Genomic DNA, 20,162 nt, shown 5'->3' with positions numbered 1-20,162 from the left:
CAGTCAAGAGGTAACATTGCAGCCTTCACTGTAAGCAGATTGTGTATCACTCTCTTTCCACAGGTTTCTTTTCACCTCATCATGTTAGACTGTTCTCTCACATCCAGTTGCTGAAGCGTAATGGCTTTAGCAGCATCATGAGTGAGATTTCAGCACACTATTTTATTTGCCTTGTATAAAAATTTATCCCCTGCTCCCTGTATTTTGCCACTTCTGTTGCATTGACAGTTTTCCATATTTGCAAAGGTAGTCCTGACCTATTGGATTTTCCTTTTCTATTTTGTTCTCTGCACTGATAGGCCAAGCAGAGCCAGACATTAATGCTATAGACCAATGGTTCTCAAACTGTGGGTCGGGACCCCAAAATGGGTAGTGACCCTGTTTTAATTGGGTCGCCAGGACTGGCATTAGACTTGCTGGGGCCTGGGGTGTCAGCCCTGAGTGGTGGGGTTCGGGCTGGTTCAGGCTTCAGTTCCCCCTTGGGGACACATAGTAATTTTTGTTGTCAGAAGTGGGTCACAGTGTAATGAAGTTTGAGAACCACTGTTATAGACCTACCACACCTCATAATGGTTAGGCCCATGCTTCTCAGAGAGTGCAACTTTTTTCTGGGTCCACATTTGGCTGACAGAGCTAACATACAACGTTGAGGGTGCTGGAATCATAGAATCATAGAATAGATGGGTTGGAAGGGACCTCAGGAGGTCATCTAGTCCAACCCTCTGCTCAAAGCAGGACCAATCCCCAACTAAATCATCCCAGCCAGGGCTTCGTCAAGCCTGACCTTAAAAACCTCTGAGGGCATGGCTACACTTGCAGATGTAGAGCGCTGTGAGTTAAACCCGCCTTCGGAGAGCGCAGTAGGGAAAGCGCTGCAGTCTGTCCACACTGACAGCTGCTTGCACACTGGCATGGCCACATTTGCAGCACTTGCAGCAGCATTGGGAACAGTGCATTATGGGCAGCTATCCCAGCATGCAAGTGACTGCAACGTGCTTTTCAAATGGAGTAATTGTGACAGGGAGTGTGTTGTGTGTATGTGGGGGGAGAGAGAGTGGGTTTTTGGGGTGCTGAGAGCATGTCAGCATGCTGTCTTGTAAGTTCAGACAGCAGTAGACCTCCCGCTCCCCCCCGCCTCTCTCTCTCTCACACAGCATTCCACAGTAACGGCTTGCATGCCGGCTGTTAGAAATGGAGCTTTGAAAGGGCATTTCTGCATTCCTACAGGAGTTCAAAACAGTGACAAGAGTGGCCACTTGAAGGCCACTTCACACCCCTGAACAACTAAAGTTTTAGCACTGAAAGTGGCAGTGTAGTGACAGCCTAATTTCCTGGACAGTAGGAGTCAGGTTAGAGCAGACTGATACAAGACTGAGCCAGTGTTTCACTAATTTCTCATGCTGCAGAGAGCTGTGATTCTTCTCAGAGTCCCAGTTAAGTTCTCTATCTACAGTGTGTGCTTTACGAAGGAGCTCCTTCCTTGCCAATGTCTAGACATTCCATCCAAAAGACCAGGAAAGTGTTTGCCCAATCCTCTAATTTGTCTAGGTCCCTCTGTATCCTATCCCTACCCTCCAGCGTATCTACCACTCCTCCCAGTTTAGTGTCATCTGCAAACTTGCTGCGAGTGCAGTCCACACCATCTTCCAGATCATTAATGAAGATATTGAACAAAACCGGCCCCAGGACCTACCCTTGGGGCACGCTGCTTGAAACCGGCTGCCAACTAGACATGGAGCCATTGATCAATACCCATTGAGCCCGACGATCTAGCCAGCTTTCTATCCATCTTATAGTCCATTCATCCAGCCCATACCTCTTTAACTTGCCGGCAAGAATACTGTGGCAGAGCCTTCTCATCATTAGGCCCAAGTCTCTTGACGGTAAGCTCATAGGAAATCAGGAATAGTCCTACAGAATGAGAGCAGGGCATGTGCAGAGGAAGAAACCCAGGATTAATTATGAGGAGAATGGGAAAGAGACTAGACAGTTCTGTTTTCTATAATCCTTGTACAGCCTCTAGATATTATTGTCAAAAGCACTTAAAATGTTGAGAAATCACCAATGTTTTCCTTGCCAATTTGTGAATCCAAAACACACATCTGAGGTCTTCACCTGGATTGGGCTGAGAATCCACGGACATTGTAAATTATATAAATAAATAAATGGAGATATCCCATCTCCTAGAACTGGAAGGGACCTTGAAAGGTCATCAAGTCCAGCCCCCTGCCTTCACTAGCAGGACTAAGTACTGATTTTGCCCCAGATCCCTAAGTGGCCCCCTCAAGGATTGAACTCACAACCCTGGGTTTAGCAGGCCAATGCTCAAACCACTGAGCTATCCCTCCCCCCACTTTCCTGGTCCCCTCATATTGTGCACATTAATTAAGAAATAGTAGTCTTGGTTTAAGGCATTGGTCTGGCACTAAAGAGATTACCAGCTCCATTACAAACTCCCTATTTAACCAAGCCACTTCCCCTCTCTGTGTCTCAGTTTCCCTCTCTGTGTCTCAGTTTCCCACTCAATAGAACGGGTACAATAATACTCCCTTTCTCTCATCCTTTTTTTATTTTGTCTACTTAGACTGTAAACTCTCTGGGGACAGGGTCTCAGTATATATATGCACAGTGTCTAGCATAATGTGGATCCAGTCTCACAAAAAAATGAAACAGTAGGTCATAACACACTTTGGAACTTTTAGGGAGTGTTAAGGGTCCATACAGCCAATTAGTGTGTGGCAAGTTAGAGTACTCTAGATGTACAGCCCAGTTTTCCATGCGCTAACCATTCATGCAGATGTGCCCTTAGTCTCTTCCTGTTTGTTCCCATAATGTACCAAAAATATTTAATGGGGATGCTGCTAGACAGACAAGTCCTGAGAATGAACTGAGATACATTGCACAAGAAATAATTTCTCTCTTCCCCGGCCCCCGTCATGTGCTCTCTAATAATTGTCTCAAGTGTCCCTCTTTTCTTGGTCAGGATTCTGGCTTGTCAAGCTGATCTTGTGTATTTTCATCCAGAACCTCTTTAGGTGCCACCATGATCCCCAGGTTTTCTCTCTAGCAACATGATTTTGCATCCTGTAGCTTGGAAATGCTAGGATGATGTTCATCACTGCATACTGAGGGTAACATCTCTACAGTATGCCTGTTGCCTGCAAAATGATGCAGCAGGATTTCTGGGTGGTCTCCAGCCCCTTTTTGCACTAGCTGCTAACTCAGTATATTAAAATAATATTTTTGATTTACAGATCTATATATTTTATAGAGAAAAAATATTTGCTTTTTCTTCCCACTCACAGGGCCTGTTTGCTAATCAAACTGTATTTAAAAAGAACAGTGGTACTTGTGGCACCTTAGAGACTAACAAATTTATTTGAGCATAAGCTTTGCTACTCTGCAAACTGTATTTACAATTATTTGATTTCCAAAGGGAATGTATTTGCATTTGAATGATTAAAACTCAAGGCACTATACCCAAGTGATATCCCTGAGGAACAAAGCCTGGCCTGAGACTGTGGGGGAGAAGCATGGAACTCTGTGTCTCGTGCCCTGTACCAGGCACAGGTGAGATGGCTGTGCACCAGTCCATTCCAAGTTCTAGCTAAGGCTTTAGTGGCTGAGAGGGGATTTTCTATCGCAACAAGATTAATCCTAGTCCTGTATTAACCTATTTGATCATTTCACAGTACAACTGAATAATTTGTAATTAGCTACAGGCACCTGCAGCCCTGAGATAATCCTGCTTGTGTGACTGCTTCCTTCCCTTGTCCTTCCCAGCCCACCAATCCATTTGCTAGTGATAAATGCTGCAAACACTTTCCTTATCTCCAGTTCAGGGCACTCTGCATCTCTTTGAACTCAATGACACTACAACTCCCTAATTAGTGTTAAGCGGGCAGTTTTTTCTCAGCCTTCCCTCCTGTCAGATGGGGAATTTTCCAGATAAGCATATCCTCATTTTTCAAAGCCCCATCCTTGGTTTTTCAGGCTGGATTAGACCTCTGAGAAAAGAGCTTTTTCTGCTTGACTAAACAAAGTATTTTCTGAAGTGATTTTCAGTCTTTTGAAGTGAGTCTGCCGCTAAAATACATACCCCTGGTAACCTAATGATAGTCATGATACACCCCAGTACAGAACAATCAGCCTTTATCAGAAAGGGAGCAGGGTCATGTGTGCCAGCATCAAGAGACAACAGGAGCTAAAGGCAGGTGGGCTAAATTTAACAGAAAAGGAAGGAAAAAGTATAATTTGTGAGAATTTTGTAAAAGGGCCTGAATCACCGTCCTCTTCCTCCTTTTTTCTGTCTCGTTCACCCTTTTTGATGCTACAGTGGTCACATGCACACTGATCCACATGTCAAGACAACACTGAATGACCCCAGAAAACTTACTTTCTGTTTAGTAGCTCTGTCTTCCCAACTAACAGTCTGTGCCTCTCTCTTTGATTTCCTTTAAGTAAAATATTCTATAATGTGATTTACATTATGCAATTGCAGTTAAGCTCCTGGCTGGTGTAAGCAGAGTCCTGCCACTATTTCTCATGTTGCTAGGCTTTCCTGTGCTACTAGCTTGCTTCAGTGAGAACTCTGACAGCACTTCTTGAGCCGTGCATCCTTTTGTCTAGTGTGTTCGAACAAATGCCTCCGGCCACTTACCTTGAAACTCCTCTTTTACTTCTCATCAGAGGCCACAAATTCATTTTCCTAAAGATTGTTTTTCTGATTATTTATTAAAAAATTGAGGGGAAATAGGCAGGCGAAATAAAATGGGGTGTAAAAAGTTGAAAGGGACATTGGTAAGTACTCTTGAAATAATTCTTAAGTTTCCTATTTTTCTCTTCATTCTTCTTAAAATCCCAAGGTGAACTGGATAGCCTAACCTCTCTTCAGCAACATTCCTTATAGTAATTATTTTAAAACCAAGTACAGGTGAAATGTCCTAGTTTGATAGGTCTGGAGACAAGCCCTCTGTTTATCAAGGGGGGCAATTCAGACTTCTCCAGTCTCCCCCCACCCACCTTAGCCAGCCCATGGAGGGACCAGGGATGGTGGGTGACCCCTGCTCCCTTCAGGGAGGCCTAACTGGCCTGCCCTGTGCCTTCCGCTTGCACCCTCCACCCTGCCGCTGGAGGAGCCACAGCTTGCCCACCCCAGACACCCTGAGCCACTGGCTATTCTGTCCGAGCTGCATCAAATGGCTCGAGCTCCAGGCCACTGGCCGGCCCCAGCACCAGGCTGAACTGCTGGCCTGACCCCCGAGCCCACCCGACCCCAGATCAAGACGCTGGCCCAACCCCCACGTCGAGCTGCTGACCCAACCTCTGGGCCGAGCCACTGGCCCAAGCCACCCAGGGTGGCCCTGGCCGCTGGGAGGCCTGAGCTCCAAGCTACTGCTGGAGCTGAGCCGCCTCTGGCTTCAGGGGAGAGGGGGAGGGAGATGGGGCTTCAGGGTGGAACATGGGCGAGGCCATGGCCTGGGTTAGAGGAGGCTTAGCCTGCCCTGGCCTTTGATACCCACTTCCCATGAAGGGACCATCATGTGCAGGTGGGTGGAGAGTGTAGCTTCCATGCCCATTCAGTTCTGCGTTTCACAGTACAGACTACAAGGAAGGAGGTCAATGATGCCTTGTCTGGAGTAATTATCGTGGCATAAAGTCACTTTTATTTTGGAATAGCGTGTCCACAGGGGGGAGTTATTCCATGATAGCTGTTGCAGAATAGTTATTCATAGATTAATAGATTCCAAGGCCAGAAGGGATCATTTATTACAATAATCTAGTCTGACCTCCTGAATAACACAGACCACAGAACTTCCCCAAAATAATCCCTACAGCAGATCTTTTAGAAAAACCTCCAATTTTGATTTAAAAATTGTCAGTAATGGAGAATCCACTGTGGCCCCTGGTAAATTGTTTGCATGGTTAATTACCTTCACTGTTAAAAATGTATGCCTTATTTCCAGTCTGAATTTTGTCTAGCTTCAACTTCCAGCCATTGGATTGTGTCATCCCTTTCTCTGCTACATTGAAGAGCCCATTATGAAATATTTGTTCCTCATATAAATATTTACAGACTGTAATCCAGTCACCCCATAACCTTTTCATCACTCTCCTGGCTCTTCTCTGAAACCTCTCCAGTTTATCAACATCCTTCTTGAACTGTGGGCACCAGAAGCGATCACACCAGTAGCGGTCACACCAGTGTCAAATATAGAGGTAAAATATCCTCTCTACTGCTACTTGAGATTTCCCTGTTTGTATGTCCCAGGATCGCTTTAGTTCTTTCAGACAGAATGTCTCATGTTCAGCTGATTGTTCACCACGACCTCCAAATATTTTTCAGTCATTGCTTCCCCCATCTTATAAGTATGGTCTACATTCTTTGTTCTTCCATATATATACTTACACATTAAAGTGCATATTGTTTGCTTGTACCCAGCTTACCCAAGCGATTCAAATCACTCTGTATCGATGACTATCGTCTTCATTATTTACCACTCCTGCATTTTTTTAGGCCATCTGCAAAATGTCAGTGATGATTTTATGTTTTCTTCCAGGTCATTGATGATGATGTTAAATAGCATAGGGCCAAGAAATGATCCCTGCAGGACCCCACTAGAAACACACCTGCTTTATGATGATTTCCAGTTACATTTTGAGACCTAATTAGCCAATTTTTAATCCATTTTATGTGTGCAATGTTAATTTTATATCATTCTAGTTTTGTAATCAAAATGTCATATGATACTGCTTTCTTACAGAAGTTTAAGTATATTATGTCAGCACTATTACCTTTGTCAACCAAACTTGTAATCGCATCAAAAAAGAGATCTAGTTAATTTGATAGGATCTATATTCCATATATCCATGTTGATTTGCATTAATTACATTACCCTCCTTTAATTCTTTATTAATCGAATTCTGGATCAGCTACTTCCAAGATGAGTCAGCAGAAGTTACCCTGTATCTCTGAGCAGGTTCCTAGAATTTGACATTGGGTATGTGTGTGTCTACTCTTGATTTCTAGCCCAGTTTTGCAGAGATAGATAAGTATCAGTGTGAAGGGATGTGAACACCTCTGGAGCACTTCCTCATGGCCAGGTGTGGCGTAGCAGTTCTCTCCCTGTCTCGTACCCCATGCTGACAGCTGCTTTGGTCCACTAGTCATTCACCTCTTTCTGTGACTTGGCCCTCCAGCCAGGTCATGATTTAAGTCGTCTCCTTCCAGAATAACCAAGGTTTTGGAATATCTATGCCTCTGAACTTCCCCAGTGTTGACAAGGCCCTAGTGTTACTAACTCTAGTGGTTTTGTGATGTCGATAATTTACTCCTAGGAAGGACTAAGACCCTCTCCTTATACCTGTTTCATATCACATACTGCAGATTACCCAACACTCAAATATTGATAATTTAGGGTTCACTGCTGATGTCAGTTTGGGTTCAAACCCATGACCTAGAGGGAGAAAATGTCCACGCTGTAGCTTATTCACAATCCTGACTTTCCTAGTTTGGATTTCTTTTGTTCAACTCAGTTTATTTCTCTGTGAACCGGCATCATTGATGGTATCACTACCCAAAGAATGGTGTTTGTTTGTTCTTCCTTCCTCCACATCAATTAGCTTCCAAGTTTCAATTTTGCCACCCAAGTGAGTTCCTTAGCTGGCGTTTTCACAGGCTAGTTGCGGAAGACCCAGCTGTGTTTCTAGTCACAAGTTCTTATTCCTGAAAACAATGGTAAATTGCACCCAAAGCACACAGGGGAAAATAAGGTAATGTCTGCAATGCCCACGTTACAGCGCAGCTGTGGCAGTGCTGTGACATGGGCAGTGTAGACACGCTTTATTGCGGGGGGAGAGCTCTCCCGGCGATTTAAAAAAAAACACCCGAAACGAGTGATGGTAGTTTTATTGTCAGGAGTGTGGCTCCCGGCGATAACGCGCTGTCTATATTGGTGCTGTTTAGCGCTAAAACTTTTGTCGCTCAGGGGTGTGTGTTTTGTTTTTTTTTACACCCCTGAACAACTAAAGTTTTAGCACTGAAAGTGGCAGTGTAGTGACAGCCTAATTTCCTGGACAGTAGGAGTCAGGTTAGAGCAGACTGATACAAGACTGAGCCAGTGTTTCACTAATTTCTCATGCTGCAGAGAGCTGTGATTCTTCTCAGAGTCCCAGTTAAGTTCTCTATCTACAGTGTGTGCTTTACGAAGGAGCTCCTTCCTTGCCAATGACTAGACATTCCATCCAAAAGACCAGGAAAGTGTTCTGAAAGGAATTTTTTCTTTTGTAGCTCAGGCTTATTTGTCAACTACCGCAGCTCAGATTAAGAATGCTGCATCTGAGCTTCAAATATGTACCTGGTACTGTGTATGTGTTAGTGGGAAGCAGACAGATCGATAGACACAGAGTTATTGTAATGAATTGGAAGTCACTTTAATAAATTAAGAAATCAAAGCATTTGATGATATACTTGCTGAATTTGCCAAGGGACCCAGCTATTAGATGTGTGAACTACAGCCTTCTTTCTCTGGTAGTGTGGTATTAACCTTTAAAATGCTGTCATTTTTCAGGCTGCTAGTCTAATGAATATGCAAGAGGATATACATATTCAAATATCATTAGCTGTTGACATTTAACTCTGTATTAACACCAGTGATGCAGTGGTGATATCTATCTGATGAATTGTAGAGCTATGTGATTAATTTAATTTGTTCTATACCTTGCACAGCTTTACCGACACTCAGCCCACAAAACTATCTCCAACAGGACTTCGTTTAATATTCCAAACTCCTTCAAACAGCTGCCATAATAATAATAATAATTAATAATAAAAGAAAATCAGCAGCCAGAGAAGTGGGGTTTTTTGTTTTGTTTTGTGTTTTAACACTCAGATTGCTTTGGTCTGAGGTGCTCTGTTCTGAGCATAGGCAGTATTCAGTCCTAGACCAATATCAGGGTCACATTCTGATATCTCATGACTCTTCCTGGCAAGAAGCAGTAGTTTTATACCACTGGAGACAGAAGATTCCCAGCTTTCCTATGGGGGGAACAGCCCTTCCCACTGGCTCTGGAATGTCTCAAGATGTCAGACATTAATGTAAAAACTCTATTCTATGTAACTTTTAGGGTATTTACAATTTAATAGTTAGATTTTTCCCCTTCTTCCAAGGCCTGGACAATTGGATTCCTGGTGCGCAGGTTGCCTGGCTTTTCAGGAGGAGGGATATAAAAATAGTACAAATAAAACTTCTAAAACTCTCTGAAATGCTAGAATAGTTCTTCTATAAAATGTGTGTGTGTGTGTGTGTTGTATAGTATAAAAATAGGTTAATATTTTAAATCTATGTTCAACTCTTACTGAGAATATAGAGCATAGGAGTCAGCTGCTCATTTTTCAGGAAGCTCCCCATGTGGAAAGGAGGAAGTTGATAGTAATTGAGGCAGGAGGTGTCTTGCCAGCAAGGATGCAGAGAAAGAAGCGAGAGGATTTGGTGAGCGCCTGGATGTGAGGGAAGAAGGCAAGACAGAGGTTAAATGCATCTGGCTATATGCATTTGTATGTCCAGATTAGAGATGAAAATGTAGCCCTCCAGGCTTAATCACACACTCTGCTGCTCTATTAGGGCCTCCGTGTTAGACTGCATCTGCAGTTTGATTTGTGCTCTGAATGATCTTCTCTGGTTTGGCATTATATACACCTCTACCTCGATATAACGCTGTCCTTGGGAGCCAAAAAATCTTACCGTGTTATAGGTGAAACTGCATTATATCGAACTTGCTTTGATCCGCCGGAGTGTGCAGCCCTCCCTCCCCCCGCCCCCCTCCCCCCCCGAGCACTGCTTTACCGCGTTATAGCCGAATTCGTGTTATATCGGGTCGTGTTATATCAGGGTAGAGGTGTACTTTGATGTTTTCTCACTTGCATGGTGTTGCCTCCCAAATCTCAGAGTATTCAGAGCGAAACTCCTTCCAGTGCTAACTCATCTCTGTGGTGATTGCACTAGAGTGACCAGATGTCTGGTTTTGGACAGGAACACCCGGTCGAAAAGGAATCCTGACAGCTCTGCTGACCAGGCCGTTGAATGTCTGGTTTGCAGTGCCGCAGCAGGGCTGGCAGGCTCCCTGCTAGCGCCTTGGCCTGCACAGCTCCCGGGTCTGGAAGCAGCCAGCATGTCTGGCTCCTAGCCTTTGGGGCTGTCGGGGGGTGGGGGTGGTCCATTGTGCTGCCCTGTCCCCCGCCCGCAGGCGCAGCTCCCATTGGCTGGGTCATGGCAGGGGAGGAACTAGTGCCACTCACGAGTGGTCAGCAGGTGGCTGTTGAGGGGTCGCGTGGCACGCGCTTCTCCCACTGCTACCCGGCCCTCTTCTCCTTGCATTCCTCCTGTGGCTGGGCTTGAGCTGTGGCACGTGCCCTGCTGCAAACTGCGGTCTGTCGCCCCATCGCTGGAGCCTGGGAGTTGGAGGTATGCATCCCCGTCTCCAAGTGCTGGGAATGGGGCTGCATCCCCCTCACTGCATCCCTCCCTGTCCCAACTCCCTAGGGGTGCAGGGGGTGCTGCAGACCCCCTACGTTTTATGCGGGGTTCCATTGCCGCCCCCTGTGCCTGGGGATCCCCGCTGCCGCTGGCGCACCCAGGTTCCGGCTGTCAGTCCTGCAGCTGGGGTCCTGGCAAAGCCTCCTTGGGGACCAGTTTAATCACCAGAGCCACTTCAGTGGCGTCATCAGTGCCTGTTGCTGACTCCCATCTGCTCCCATGCTGGATTCTGGGGTCAGTGGGTCGCTTTCCTGGCTGACCAGATCATTGTGCATCACTGCTGACTCAGTGCTAGATGTAGTATACAGTATCGAGTTTAAGTCCTTGTAAACAAGTTCTCAGAGGTGCAGTTCTGGTTCCTGTCTTTTCAGTAGTTGGTCTGGAGCGGCTTTATCTTCTCCCTGCACTGGCCATCAGTCTGGTAAATTTCCAACGTTGCCAGCTTCTCTGTTATTTGCTGGGAGGCGTAGTCGTTCCCAGTACTCTTACCAAAATGGAATGTTTTGCTGGCCTCAAACCAGAGGTTCACCAAAATCTGGCTGTGCTCCTGCAACCAGGAAGCTGCATGCTTGGCAAAAGATTTTTGGGTGGTGGCCATTGCAGACTCAGGAGAAGATTCACTGTGTTTGCAGCTCAGTGGTCAGAATAAAATGGAAGGGTTAAATGCTGAGCTGTATTTGAACAAAGGGTGTTGCCTCAGTTTTCTCGGAGTTGATTGGCGACTCATGGGCTAGTGAATACAAAGGACCCTGGCCCGTGGAATTGTGGGATAACGTTGGCAGACACCCCTCCCTTCCCCCCCCCCCCCCCAGGCGAAGTCCACTGCTGGATCCACATTGCAAAACTCTAGGTCTGACTGGACTCTGCTTCAGAACCTCCACCACTGTGGGGTCCTTAGACCTTGGGTCTGAGTCTCTAAGAGATTTGTATGTAGATGGAAGTGGGGTTAGGGCTTGAGCCTGAGTCTGAGCATGGGCTTGCATTGCAGTGTAGACATAGTCTTAGTGACTTGGAGACATTCCCTTTGATTGACAAAGATTATTTTCTGTTTTGTGGTTACACATTGTTAAATGAACTTGGCCACTGATATACTTAAGCTTCACAGACCTGAATAGTACTTGAACTTGCTTGACTTTTACCAATTTCTCCTGGTGAAGAATATGGCAGCTGTATGCCAAGGCATATTGCAGGCAGGGCGATCATGGATATGAAATGACTCCATACTAAGTATGTGTAAGGAAGAGAAATTGAGGACTGAATTAAATTGCATTTTTCTTTATAAAGAGTTCAGATAACTCTCAGACATTGGAAAGGAAAGTAATTGTTGCTGTTTCCTTCAGATACTAGTGTCATTCGCATTACATTTATTTCAGATATTTCCTGTGGCTGTGGAAATAAGTATTGAAATTCTTCATCTGCTGCTGAAAAAAGATTTGTTTAAATATAGCAGAAATGCCAATCACCGAGTTAAGAATAGAGATCAACAGTGAGCCAGCTCCCTTTCCCTGTGCAGTGGGAGTGTGCATCCACACCTCCTGCTTTGCTTCATATTAATTATCTTTACTCAGGGAGAATTTCAATAGCCTTCTGCTGTGGACATCAAAAGAGCACATTTTGCATTCTGCCTGTGAAATGAGCTCTGCTCTGATAGTATTATGGAGGATGACATGATCTGATGTCTGGGCATATCCTTTCTGTGCTTTCAGATTTCTCTGGTATTGGACTCTACAGAGCTGTACACTAGTTTTTCAAAGAATGAGAAACAATACATTTCCAAGTGCCTACGGGTCTGTTCTTGGGATGTTGAGGCTTAGAGCTTGTTTAGGCTTAGAGCTTGTTTCAGAGACACTGACCCTGGGGCCAGTTCAGCAGCAGAGGCTGAGAGTCTGTGTGATGGAATTGAGCTGCCCTGTACCCAGGGTTGCTCTCCTTTCCACATGGTCTACACCTCCCATTAGAGTCAGCGGTAGTCGTGCACTCCTCAGGGATAGGAGGACTACATGTAGTTAAAGTTGGCTGGTGAAGCTTTAAGGGATCAACCAGTAGGTGCCAAAACATCACCACCCTCTGCGTAGCACCCAAACATCTAATGACTTCCAGTATTCATCTTCAGACCAAGTGCTGTCAGGTTGGAGGCTCCACGGAGTGCTGTCTCATCCCCATTCAGCAGAATGGGGAGACAGGGAGGGAGTGAAGTGACACAGTCATGCTAGGAGCACAAGAGCTTCAGGGGCCATGTGAGAGCTTTTCTCTTGATGGTGTCTCGCTTAATGAGCTGAAACACTATCTAGTGCTGTGACATGATGTATGATTTCAGGGTGCTTGCCTTTGCTCCTAGTGCTGCACAGCTGTGGTGGGCCAGGCCAGGACTTCATTATATTAGGCACTATGTATGTGCACGTACTGAAAAGCTGGTTACACATCTGTGTAATGAATGCAGTCTTACAGTGGTGTGGATCTTTAATTTCCCTTAGTCCTCTGGATCCTTTACAGTCTGAGTGCAGAAATGGATACTTGTCCTTACCTGTGACATTGACTTAATTCATCTCAAAGTGAGGAAAGAGCAAGGTGAGGAGGCTGTTAGGCAGAATAAGCTTTGATACAGCCCAGATTTACATATCTTGTGCGTAACTGACTTTTCACTTTGCAGTAGGAACACCGCACTCTGGACAAACTGGATGATGGACCCCAGCTCCTTTCCTCTGTATAGAGGGTTGCCCTGCGAGGTGTTCCGCGGAACAGTAGGAGCTGCAGTTCTACATCATGTCAGTAAGCCTGGTTATGACCCTCAGGCAAACCTTGTTCTTTTCATATGCGTTCAGGAGTTTTGACTCTCCTAAAATCTGTAGAGAACTGGCTCAGAGCAGAGCCAATAGGTCTGGCTAAAGCTCTGCAAGCTTCAGTGCAACTTGGTCTACTAGAGAAAAGAACCTGGATGCTGAAGCCTTCCAAAGTTGTGCTTCTAGCTGTGGCTCAGTAGTCAGTCCTGCCAGCAGTGGGGAAAACGTTGTAGAGCAAATACTCTAGCCATGACATGGCAGCTGGAATCATATGGGCATTCCAGTAATAAATCTCTGTGTTAAATTACTTGAACTAGTAAATGAGAACTAAGATGCTGCTTGTCTCCTTAGTTTTCTTCACCGGAGTTTCACCTTTGACCTCCATTGATGGAACCTCAGGTCAGCTGGAGAAATTGATTGCCCGAGAATTCAGGCAGGCGAAAGCCTCTATTAAATCAGAGGCAAGTTACATTTGTTCCAGTGTAGCAAATGAACAGAACAGTGTCATGCACCCTTTTCCCTTGGAGCTCTTCTTCCAGAGAGTTTTATAGTAGATTACAAACCTCAACCAATGCTTCTGCTGGCAGTCTGTTTGGCTCTTTTTTCTGTGCATCACTAATGGATTTATCTTCTCAACACTTCTGTAAGGTAGGGAAGTGCTGTTATCCCCAATTAACCTAGAGGGAAGTGGGGGCACAGATTAGGCAACCTGCTCAAGGTCACACAGGCAGTTTGTGACAGAAGCCAGATCTGCTGAGTCCTGTCCTAGGTCTTGACCACAAGACCATCCCTAGGGACAAAGGAGAGCTACAGTGGTATTCCCTTCATGGGTGAAATGGGTTTTACCCTGAATTCTATGAGTGAAAGCCCTTGCCTGTTTCGGCAAATAGATGTGAAGTGAAAACCATTAACCTCACTGGGACCTACTTAGCAACCTATACATTCGTTTATTCCTGTCTAGAGAAAATAGATTTATGTGAGCATATGCTGAAAAATGGGTACCCTACTCAGCACTGTGGGTTCATAATCTATTCTTTATTTTATTTTATTTTATTTGTATTATTGAAGTGCCTAAGAGCCTGAGTCATGGACCAGGATCCATTATGCTAGGTTCTGTACAAACACTTAACACATTTACATGCACTTCCTCTTTAAAGCTGGCTGGGACAGAGCAGTTTAATACCAGCCTGTCCTCCCTGTTCCATCTTTTTCTATTTTCCATGTACAGTCCAAACTCTCAGTTTGCAATTTTATATGGCACTTTTATTGAATTTATCACTGAAATTACTGTCAATCATTATGATCTGATTCCACTGGTTACTGAACACTGAGGCTGTTTATTCCATGAGCGTTTCAGCTTCTTTATCTTTTCCTCTCACCATCTCCGTTACACTACTAGATACTGTAGGATTAAACTCCTTGGCTTGTTTCTCAACTATGAGCTGAGGGGTGAAAACATTATCTACTGTCTGTAGGCAGAGTTACAATCCAGCTGCCTTTTTGGCATCCTGCCCCAAGCACTGATCCATATACCTCAGTCACCAAAATCTGCTTTTTCATTTGTTCATAGATTCATAGATTCTAGGACTGGAAGGGACCTCGAGAGGTCATCGAGTCCAGTCCCCTGCCCGCATGGCAGGATCAAATACCGTCTAGAACATTCCTGATAGACATTTATCTAACCGACTCTTAAATATCTCCAGAGATGGAGATTCCACAACCTCCCTAGGCAATTTATTCCAGTGTTTAACCACCCTGGCAGTTAGGAACTTTTTCCTAATGTCCAACCTAGACCTCCCTTGCTGCAGTTTAAACCCATTGCTTCTGGTTCTATCCTTAGAGGCTAAGGTGAACAAGTTTTCTCCCTCCTCCTTATGACACCCTTTTAAATACCTGAAAACTGCTATCATGTCCCCTCTCAGTCTTCTCTTTTCCAAACTAAACAAACCCAATTCTTTCAGCCTTCCTTCATAGGTCATGTTCTCAAGACCTTTAATCATTCTTGTTGCTTAAAGGTCTTGATTGTTCTTTGATTCTACTAAAAGAAAGTTTTAATTATTAGAAATTAGCCGTAGTTGGTTCTCTTTCTTTAAATTTTAGGGGTTAAAAAAAAAATTGCCAGTAGGAAGATTGTGAAATGAAAGATTCTGGAGACAATAATGAATAAAATAATTTCTATTTTCTTAAATAGTATATTCAGAATTGCTTAGGTCTGGATGCCCAAGTTGCCCTTCGATAGTAAGATAAGGTAAGAAATTGTATAGACAGCACAATTATCAGCCAAATCTAATGGAGATTCTGAGATAATTCCATATCAGTGAGATGTGTGTGTGTCTGGGGAGTGGAGAAAACCTTCCATCTAGAGATGAACTATTATCAACAGTGCATGCATGCATCCGAAGAAGTGGGCTGTAGTCCACAAAAGCTTATGCTCTAATAAATTTGTTAGTCTCTAAGGTGCCACAAGTCCTCCTGTTCTTCTATTATCAACAGTGCTCTTCATCTGATGCTAATGTGAGTATTCTCATCTGTTATTTGTGTTTGAGTTGTAGGGCTTGTCTACATAGATATTTAGTGTATGTCTACACTTTGAGGTGAAAGGTGTAATTTCTACCTTGAGGAGACAAACCCATGCTAGATCTGATCAAGCTGGCACGCTAAAAATAGAGTGTAGCTGTGACGACATGGAAGGCTTGCTGCATCAAGTATGTTCCCATCCCGGATGCTAGGTATGTACTTGGGTGACTAGCTCCTTCTGCCGTTCACATCATCGCAGCCATGTTTCTATTTTTAGTGTGTTTACTCGATAAGAGCTAGGACAGGTATGTCGTCTTAATCTGGAAATTACACCTTCAGCTCCAAGTGTAGACCCACCTTTACTGTGTGGCAAGCCAGGATGTCACTCTACAATGCACTAGCTTGGTGTGTTCTGTCTGTCTGTGTGGATCCTGCTACTGTGCACTAAAAGTTTTGTAATGCACTTTGATGAAACTTTGTGTGTGGCAGCACAGTCCACATGGCCAATTAGTGTGCAGCAAGCTGACCTCTCCCACTTCCCACCCCCTGACTGCCCCCCTCCTCATCCAACCCCCCTGGTCTTTGTCTCCTAAGCACCCCTCCCGGGACCCCCCTCTCCTAACCCCAGCTCGCTGCACACTAAGTCTCAGTGTAGACAAGCCCTTAGATTCTTATTTGCCTTTCATCAGATTCAAATGTCTGATCTTCTTTATAAGAGCTTTCTAAAGGAAAAAATGGTAAACCTGTGGAAATGACAGTGCTCTGTGACACACTTTGTGTCTAACGGCACAGGAGACCAGTAACCTTCAGAGGAATTTGGCACAGAAGTTCTTCCAAAGTGGGGAGACTCTATTTAAAACCTTCTTATGAATACAGCATATTTGCATTGTTCTCCATTGAAATGTTTTCATTATGAGAATCCTATCTTCCTAGAGCACCTGAGAAAAAGCACTCATACCATGGTCATGAGCATGGTATAAATGCCTCGATGAGAGACTAACTAATGAAACCAAGATATTTCATATTTAGCCCAGTGTAACAGTGCCTTTTGTTTGTATGGAATATAATGCATGAAGCAATGACTGTGTTCGTTTTTTATAGAACTAGCCCTCTGAACTTGCTGTGAATGGGGCAGGCCTTCTGTCCCACACGTGGCACAAGGAACTCAGTGTATATGGAACTAAGGGGGCATCTTGGATTGTCTTCAAAGCAATGGCAAGGACAGTCCAGCCCTGGGACCAGCAAACCTGTAGTTACTTTCTTTGTTCTCAACTTCTTCCATTGCATCTTGTTGCTCGTAAAGGGTTCAAACATTACAGATAAGGCTGTAGACTGTGTTAATAAAGAGCTGGTAATTGATATGTTTCATCACTACTTCATATTTCCTGCTTTGGCAATTCTCTCTAATTTAAGACCATCCATAATTTTAACTGTAACCTGCCACTTTACTATCATAGCTCATTAGGGGAACCTGGAGGCATTTGAGGGTCTCAAACACTTTAGAAAACACTTTTGAAAAACAATACTTAAAAGTAAACAGTGTATAGACCATACATAATCCTGGCTTCTGCTTCCTTACCAATATCTGACCATGGACTGATGAACTTAATCCTAGAATACATAAGGAACTAGTAGAAGCATTCTTGGAACTGCTAGCAGTTATCTTTGAGGAGGTCCCAGAGGACTGGAGAAGAGCAAAAATGGGAACAAAGACGACCCAAGGAATTTATACACTAGTCAGCCTAATTTTGATACCTGTAAAGATACTGGAACAAATGATTAAACAATCATTTTGTAAGCAGCTAGAACAGAGGTGGACAAACCGTGGAAATGTTGTGCTGAATGTTTGTAGTGAAATTTGAAACTGCCTGATTTGGTGTGGGCACTATGGAGGTTAGGGGTCCCCAGCCAGGGGAAGGGATATTAGCATGAATATCAGACCGGTAGGTAGGCGAGCACCACTCAGACACTTAGCTTAGTTTAATGTGTTTGCTTTTATTATTGACTAAGCTAGTGTTCAGTGCAATGGAGAATTGTCTGCTCTTCTTGTTCTTCCCTTTCTCTGCACCTCTTCTTGCTCTCCCATTTCTTTGCTGTCCAGTTCCCTTTCTTTCTCCCCTTCTCTGATTTTTCTTCTGATTTGAATCAGCAAAATAAATGCCAAGAAAAATATGATTTAATAGAAAATGCTATAACTTTTCTGATGGGGGAAAAAAGGGAATTTCAAAGTGCTGTGTCCGTATGATGTCATCAAAGGACAGGATTTCAGCCAAGTCCACTGCTGAGCAAATATCTTGTCAGAGGGACTCTAACCTTGTAATTAATATGATAGTAACACTCTCTAACTATGTGTCTCTGAATATTAATACAGTATGAGCACATATCGACTTCAAAGGAATTTGGAAATAGTCAACTGTAATTAGTAATTTTCTGGGAATTGAGCTGCCCAGTTGAGGGCCTGGGTCCTACGGATGCAGGCAGTAGGGAGAATTCCATACGTGCAGTGTAATATGTGATGATTACATTACAGCACTGTGTGTGGGGGGATGCATGTATGTGTGGGGCTGTTCATTTGAATAATAGAAGTAAGAGAGACCTGTTTGCCTGCAGTCCTTCCCCACAGCTGCTTCTTCAGGATTATTACCTACAGCACTGCCTTTCTTTTCTCAATGTAAAAATGTTGATAAAGCAGAATTAATCTGCCTTTAAATGATAGAATACTGCTTCATGCATCTATATTCTTCCTACAGAGAGAACTCACGAATGCAAGCAGACAAAATGAGGAGTCACCTTAGGAAATAGCAAAGAAATGCAGTTTCTCCAGCTGCAGGGAGCTGACCATACGGGCTACAGGTTGTTACCTGGTTGCTTTTCCTATTCTGACTAGTGTCTGGGCTAAGGGCTGCCAGGCAGAAAGCTCTGGGTTTAGTTGGGTTTTGTTACTGTGCTTTTGTTATTGTGCATTGTGAGCATTGCGAGATGTCTGTATAGAACTTTGTGTTTGAGCTTTTGTTGGTATTTGTGCATTTCAGATTTGGAAAAGGGCAAAGCGCAAAACTTCTTTAAAATCTGTATTCCATGACCATGTAGTGCCTCAGCCAATCCTTGTTAAAGAAACTTTGAGAAACACCATAATCTGAGGCATCTCTGTCTCATGAGTCCAGAGTTTGTCATACAGGCTTCAGTCCAAATGCTTGAAAGGGTGCCTTTAACTCGTTTGTCCGTACTTTTTTCACTGGGTTCCTTTGAAATGAAAGGCTTGTGTTAGACTGTAATCCCTCAGAGGAAGTTTGGCTGTGCAGGGGAGATGTGGGAGGCACTAAGACCCAGGAGGCTCCTGCCTTGTTGGCTGGAGTGGGGCAGGCTGTGCATGTACAGAGGGAAGGAAGTCATTAGTGCAGGCTGAGCCGTGGAGTTTGGGGCTCTTGCTGGATTTCCCCACCCGTTTGTAACTTTGTCCTTGTGGCAGTTTTGTGGGCAGAGTTGGGCACCCAGCCAAGGCTGCTCCTTGCACTGCAGGGTCTGTGGGGGTATGTTCTGCTGATGCCTTTGGAATTTACTTCGTGAAAATTGACTGAAGCAGAAATGCATCCCGGAGTTGGGAATTCTTCCAGGCTGCGTGTGAGGGAATCATTGGTTTGATCTTTGTTAGCAGAGTGGCTTGGATGGCAGCGGGGGTGTGTGTGTGTGCGCGCTAATTTCCTGCAGGAGAGAGAATTGCAGCTCCTACTTCACCAAGGCTCTTCCCTGAAGGAGAATCCCTATCCCAGGGACCCACAAGGCTGCAGGTTTCCCTGGAGAATGACCTGTTCAGGCAGTGGAGCTGCTGCTTCTGGGACTTCCTGATGGGCAGGGTTTTTATGGCATTTCCACCAGTTTTTCTTGAGCTAAATACCAAGAGACTCGAGACTTTTCCCCCTTTTCTGGCTCTGTGATTTCCTTCTCCAGTGAATATGGCAAAGATTTAAAGGGGCAGGACGGAGGCAGCATGACTTGCAGCTGCAGCTTCCCTGCATCTGCCACCAGCATCCAGCCAATATCTTGATGCTCAACATTTCTGCTTTACAAATATGATGAAATGGCAGCCCCGGAAGAAGGTGAGTGATGGTGAGGAGGTGGGATCAGCTGCCCAGTGTCCCCCCCACAGATAAATCCTGGGAGCATCCTGCGCCCCTCTCCTCTACAGGTGACCATGGTGAGGGTTGAGCAAACCCTTCTCCATCCCCCACAGGTAAATCCTGGGAGTGGGAGTGACCTTGCCCTCTTCTCCTTTATAGGTGACCTGGGAATTGAGCAGTTCCATGCCATTGCTAGGGCAGTATACATGTTC

At 44.6% G+C, this 20,162-nt stretch overlaps 1 protein-coding gene across 5 annotated transcripts in view; it reads left to right on the top strand.

Moving 5' to 3' along the window:
- The window catches only part of TTC28 (tetratricopeptide repeat domain 28), a 439,996-nt gene that overhangs the window by 131,341 nt on the left and 288,493 nt on the right, over positions 1-20,162 (top strand). For 2 of the 5 annotated variants that reach the window (XM_005312323.4, XM_005312324.5), the window contains exon 1: positions 19,190-19,929. The exons of the other annotated variants lie outside the window; for them this stretch is intronic. In XM_005312323.4, the coding sequence (XP_005312380.2) occupies positions 19,903-19,929 (27 nt within the window). In that variant the 5' untranslated portion in view covers positions 19,190-19,902. Of the gene's footprint in view, positions 1-19,189; positions 19,930-20,162 lie in introns of those variants that run through there. 5 annotated transcript variants of the gene reach the window in all.

This window comes from Chrysemys picta, chromosome 15 (genome assembly GCF_011386835.1).
Source record: "Chrysemys picta bellii isolate R12L10 chromosome 15, ASM1138683v2, whole genome shotgun sequence".
NCBI lineage: Eukaryota > Metazoa > Chordata > Testudines > Emydidae > Chrysemys > Chrysemys picta.
The sequence above is the reverse complement of the archived record's forward strand: the minus strand, read 5'-3'. Positions and strand labels throughout refer to the sequence as shown.